Genomic DNA, 6,354 nt, shown 5'->3' with positions numbered 1-6,354 from the left:
GAATGTACCACATGAAGGACTGTTTTCCGATCAGGTTTTCTTCACTGATCTTTTATTCTGCAGGTTTCAGAATTGGAGACTTTGACATTAATAGACTTGGGTCTGCTGGTGGGGCTGGCTTCCTGATGACCTGGAGCTGCTAACTGCAGCTTTCAAAAAAGATGTGTATATGCCATCAGTCAAGGATGAGTCAGAGCAAATGACACACTGGCCAAGAGACCTGTCAAGCAGTTCCAACATGATTCATTCATGCAAACAAGCTTGGTACATTTCTGTTTCCTGATCTAAAAACCCATCAATCATGTCTCTCCCCTGTGCTGTAAATTCTCTCTCAAATCAGATCAGCCCTAGACATAATCAACACATGATGGCGCACTATAGTTAGCGAGAGGCCTCTGTAAATCACATAAATCTGCTCTCTTTATATTTGTTCTCTGCACAAGTAAATTTGTTGCTCGACAGGTGCCATGTAGAAGAACGTTACCACTATGTCTCCCAGTGTGCGTACTTGCCCCTTGCTCTGCCCTCTCTCCCCCTTTAGCTCACTGGTTAATGTTAGGGTATGAATAAACTTGTCATTTTAATGAGTTCCCTGCTGAGGAAACAGATGCTCTACCTCAGGCACATACGGGTACACTTCCCTACCCCCAGAGCATTCCAACCAATCCTTCAGAGTCACTTTGTCTACTTGACCAAGAACTGAACGTGTCCATCTAATGAGCGCTGGATTCAGAATCCAATTTTGGCATCTCGTTTTGATTTAAAGAGTCTTGATTTGAGCTTCCTTTGTTAAATATAGGCCTTGTTCTTTACCGTTTTCTATTCAGGTAGACCTAGTTCAAAGCTGTTCACCCAGTCCAGCACCAACTGGATGGGAGGGAAAACCCAGATGTCACCACTCAGGGTGACCGTGTAGTCATTTCGATCTAGCTTGCTGGCTAAGCACACTAAGTGTCTCAGACTTTTCGTCGAACAGAATCATTACAATTATTTTTCAGTTGTTACATTAGTCTCACGTTTAATCTCCTGTTAGTTACTTATTGAAATATTCTGGAAAAGTAGAAATTTGTATTTCTATATTTGTTTCCATTTTTATCTGTTTCTGTAAACACTTTATATTTATGTGTATTGATTTTAAAATGACATTTTATTTAACAATTATGAAAATGTCAATCTGTTACTACAGAGAGCGTTCAGTGACAACATGGCTAGCCTAACTAGATACCTGAATACATTTGCTCGCTAGCTGGTTATATACTACCATATAGCGATAATTAGCTGTAGCCTTTATTATGGTACATTTTTTATATTTCAATTTTACGTCTCAAACTCCACAATGTTCATTTTGACAGACTGACCAGTTAAACATGAGTTACGAGTCCACTACAGGTAACTCGGGAAGGTCTAATTAGCCTCGCTAGCTAGCTAACGTGCCAGTTTATTTATTCCTACGTGAGTAAAGAAGTAACCACTGTTTCCAAATGACAATATGTATCTTAGTGAGCCAGGAAATAATTGTCATTATATTAACATTTTGCAATGGGTTTCTGAGAACAAAGTAAGTTTTAATCGAAATAAGTTAACAGCTAAGTTAGCTTAGCTAACTAGTTACAAAGGATGTTTTTAGGCAGTTAGGTTAACTAACGCTAGCCAAGATAAGCTAGGTTAGCGTTCGCATGTTTCTGACGCGTTTTTTATTTTAAGTTTTGTTCAGCCATCTAATTTATAAACCGCTACCAAGTTCTAATGTTAACCTACTACAATAGCTAACTAGGTTACATGTGTTGTATCGTTTAACTTCGGCTTTATGTCGCTAACATTGACCGTTGGCTAGCTAACTAGCTAACCTAACATATAAAAGTAGTCGGCTAACTAGATAGCTAAGGTAACGCTCCCCAGGTAGCTAGGCAAAAAGTACCAAACTCAATGTGTTTAACAATAATCGTTCATAAAGGTTTACTACTTCGACAGATTATATTGTATAATATTGTTGACAGGTCAGGTTCGGAAGTACCTTATAGTTTTTTTTTTCTTCATATAGAGAAACATAAGAACCCTCTTGAAAGTGCTGCAGAGGTGGGAAACTAAGAACTGCATATTCAGATCTTTTCATTATCACTAACTTGAGTGCAAAAGTGGAAATTCACGCCGGGATAGTGATTACGTCTGAAGGTTGGGGTTAGATTGCCAGCCCAGTGTTTTACTGTGGCTGGTTCGACTAATTCTTTACGGTTTTGCTTTTTGAATAACCTTAGCATGTCTTGATCGTTGATGAGAAGCACATTGTCAGGGAGGTGTGTGTCTGAGGGCTTGTGTGGGATGGTAGAGGTGCTGGAGTAGATTAGTTCTGGGTCCCCTTGAGGGTGAGAATTCTGTGTCCAAGGTGTGAGATTGATGTCCATTTGGCTGGTGGAAGTCCTTTTGCATTTTAGATCTGCTGTAAAACGTGCCAGTTTTGTCTGGGGGAATCTGATCAAGGTGTGTTTGAGGGCATCTCCTTTTGTTAGTAGGTTATAATCTGGAGACCTTTCCAGGCAAAGGAACAGTCATTGTTAACAAAGTGCTGTTCCAGTTTGTCCTTGTAATTCCTTTCAGTAGATGTTATTGCAGTGTCAAAATGGAGCACAGGAGTAGCTGTCTAGGTCTCCACTTTTATGGGATACTCCCATGGCCACCAGGCAGGCTTCCAATTCCTCTGTGAACCACGGTTTGCATTGTTGTATAGTATCTTTTATTTCCTGTTGCTGGACAGGTAATCCATATAGACCTGGAAACACCAATCACTGTAGCCACCACTAAAAAGGCTTATATGTGACATTGACTAAATACATGTGACAGTGTGACATTTGGCTATTTTTTGTAATTGTAAACCTCCTGTGGAAAAGACAAAGACATGTACAACTCATTGTTATGAGTGGGAAGTTCTTTTTTTAACCTGTTTCTTGAGCTCATGTATATTCTGCATGTCTGCCCACTATCAAAACACATTGTACTCTCCAAGCTCAAAAAGATATTCTACATTAAATGTATTTAACGTGTTTGGAACCATACCACATAAAATTTGATCATTGACAATAACGGGACAAAACATCTAAGAAATGGTCATGGTTATCTGAACATTTTTGGCATGTCTGTGTTTATAAAATACAGAGAAAACATAAGCCTAACCCAGATTTGACCTGGTGTTCAATATTTAGCATGCACTTTCATGTAAGTCAGTGTCTTACACATGATAACCTTCCTATGTAATGAAACAACTGAGCTTTAGGTATTGCTTGACTAATGAACGGCTTAGCATGTGTTTATACCCTGTGGCTCATTGAGGGAGGCTCTTCCCTGTATGGCATTCCCAGCTGCACCCAGAATGTATTCCAGAGAAATGATCGTCTGTGAAGGGACACCCTCATGCCTTCACACAGGTCTCGTGCTCCACACACAAACATGGAGCAGTGTTCACGCAGGTACCTCTCAATAGGAAAAGCAGCCAGGCTTTCTGCTGTATACAGGTTTCCTACTGGTAATGGATTTTCTTGAATATCATGGAATGTCAGAGGATTTGATAATTTTTGGGTCTTTATGGAATATAAGGGGATTTTGTTTGTAGCATTATTACATTTTGTTGCCATTTATCAGAATTTTAGATTTTCATGTTTCCTGTATTGTGTGAGTGGTTGTTATGGTTACTTGATTTTTCCTCACCCATGTAACAAAGGAGGCCTGTTTTTGCCTTCATTGTAGGTCGTAGTTTTTAGTTGGGGAACATTCAGGAAATTTGACATTTCATTTAAGAGTGCAAATCCAATGTAAAGGGACAGCAAAAAAGCTTCAAGTCCTGCTTTCCTACAACTGTCATAGTTCCACAAGCCTTAAGGAAACAGTTCCTCTGTCCTCTGTCTGTTTTCTGTACATTTATTTGCATGGTAATATAATCTAAAAATGTCTAGAAACCTATGCAACATCCCATTATAGTAAAATGTGTATAATTGTTTTTACATGGGATTCCAACTAGAAGGGCTCAATTTGTCCAGTGCTTGTAGTTTTGATTGCAGGGCAGTTACTGTTACCATATCTCTTTTCTCGTGAGCTAAAAATACACTCTGATTGTTATTCGGAGGCTCACACACGTGCTCGGGTTGTGGTGCTTGTCAGCAAGGAATTTGTCGGAACATCCCCCATCAGTCATTTGGGTGTTGATATGGTGAATTCCACAGGAAATTTTGCCTGTTCCCAAGTGGACAAGATAGAATATGATCAGTTGCTTTACATGTTGGCAGTTCTTTTGTGCCAACCATGCCTTTCTCCCCAGTAACACATTAACAGATGTACTGTCATATGTACTGCATGCCTGACATGAGTGAAGTAGTTGCAATTTGTAATTCAAACATGTACTTTTTATTGTATTTGTGTTACATTTGAGTTACACAAGTTGTATTGATTTATTCTCAAATAAAACCTTTTTCAGTAATTCTGTATGCTAGAGTTTAGGTCTATTTCAAGCCTGAATGATTGTAGAATAGTTTTGTGTCATGAAAATGATGGTGTGCTGTGTTATAAAATGTTTGGTGTGGTGGTAAGCTCTTTAGCCTTCAGATGAAGCATTGGTGCTGGCATTATGTTCACTGTGGTGGATTTAGCAGCATTATTTAAAGGAAGCTGCCTTTGTTATTTTGGCTCCAGAACAGAGGCATTGTGTGCAGTAGTCTGGGGCTTCTGAAGGAACAGTGGTGACTGAGGGGTGGTCACCGTTCCTTCCCACAGATTATCACATTTAAAATTGGGGAATATGCATTTGTGTAGCTCTTTTCACACAAGCGGCATGGGCCCTGCCACCCTGTCCACAGCTCTCAACGTGGCATCAGTCATAATGAAACAAGTCCGTCCGTTTGGCACATAGACATGTAATGCTGACAAACGGGGATGGCAGACCAGGAGTAATCTGCCTCTGCTCAAGGCAACCAGCCCTGAAGAATCCAGCTGCTAAATTAGTCCTGCACCTAGCGGAGTGATTTATGGAATTCCTCACGCCTGCTCTGACATGGTCTGGGGCTGGAGGGGTGGGAGGTGAGGGGGTTGGTTGAGGAGGGGGAGGGGGAGGGGGGGTGAGTGGGCTCGACCCCCTGGCCTATCTGAGGGGCTTTCACCTCCTGCTTTCTGTTGTCTCCTCTTAGTTTGAGTCCAACTTCGACCACCATCTCCTTCGAAGGCTCTGTAGCGTATTTTTTCTTCCTTTTTTTACTTTACATTTTCCACCAAACTTTCTGCTCTTACTTGCTGTTAAGTCGACACAGAAAGACAAGCACAAACAGGGAGCGAAAAGTTGGCCACCTCTGCCGCTGACCACACCGAAACGGGCAGCTGAGGCAGGCTGCAGCCGACAGCTTCCCCCACAGCGAACGGCCAGTCGCAGGAGGCAGCGCACAAGCCAGCAGGATTCAGTTTCGCCTGGCCGCCAGACCCAGAAACGTCCCCAGCAGCTCCCACCGCAATCTTTGCCCTTCCGGCTTTACAGGTGGAAAGTGAATTTAAAACAAATTTTAATTATGAAACAGGCTTGGGAAAAGAGGGTATATGAGAATGGGCAGAGTAAAACCCCTGGAACAGACCGTGTGGATTCTGCAGCATTGACAGTCTCAGCAGATTACCTTCCGAGGTAAGAGGAATTCATCTCTGTTCCTAGGATGCACTTCAGAATGCCTTGTTAAATTAATGTGAAACTAATTTACTTGTGGAGGCTTTATCCACACATTCATCAGTTTATCACTTTTCAGCACCAAATGATGTCCAAGCAATGACTGACATACGTGATGATGCAATTTTGCTAGCCTTTTTTTTTTTTACATGGTTTAAAAAACAAAAACAAAACTCAACCCAACCCAACCCAAAACACATGTGGTATTGGGCACTGATGAGAAACGTTGATGGATGGATCCTATGGGCACTGCCACATGTTTCCTCCTGAAACAATCAATTTCACTCTTCTCCTCATGTCTGCACCCAGCATAGCTAAGTCCAGCATTTACACACATTTATCATAATTTCTGTTTAATGTTCTTTATACAGGCCAAATCCAAGTTCGTTTTTCATATTTTTAGGTCTTCGGCTTTATTTAGCAAAGCTCATTCATCATAAACAGAGCACAGATATTAATGTTATATTAGGGAATTGCCACAGTTGTATTTTTAACTTTGGAAAACATTTTAATTTTTGTTTATTATTATTTTGTGAGGAGCTTAACATTTATTTTATTAGTAAAACCCATTTAGTTGAATAATTTAAATGTAATGTGTGTGTGTGTGTGTGTGTGTGTGTGTGTACATTAAAATTATTCAACAGCAGCAGAGTATAAAAGAATGA

At 40.6% G+C, this 6,354-nt stretch overlaps 1 protein-coding gene across 1 annotated transcript in view; it reads left to right on the top strand.

Annotated features, from left to right (window-relative positions):
* The first annotated feature begins 5,177 nt into the window (after positions 1-5,177).
* rbm20 (RNA binding motif protein 20) overlaps positions 5,178-6,354 on the top strand; it is a 49,073-nt gene continuing 47,896 nt past the window's right edge. The window contains exon 1 of the mRNA XM_027015378.3: positions 5,178-5,650. Coding sequence (XP_026871179.2) covers positions 5,541-5,650 — 110 coding nt within the window. The 5' untranslated portion in view covers positions 5,178-5,540. The remainder of the gene's footprint in view (positions 5,651-6,354) is intronic.

Source organism: Electrophorus electricus, chromosome 23, assembly GCF_041902795.1.
Source record: "Electrophorus electricus isolate QZ-2024a chromosome 23, ASM4190279v1, whole genome shotgun sequence".
In the NCBI taxonomy this organism is placed as follows: Eukaryota; Metazoa; Chordata; class Actinopteri; order Gymnotiformes; family Gymnotidae; genus Electrophorus; species Electrophorus electricus.
This window is presented reverse-complemented; position numbering and strand designations above follow the sequence as displayed.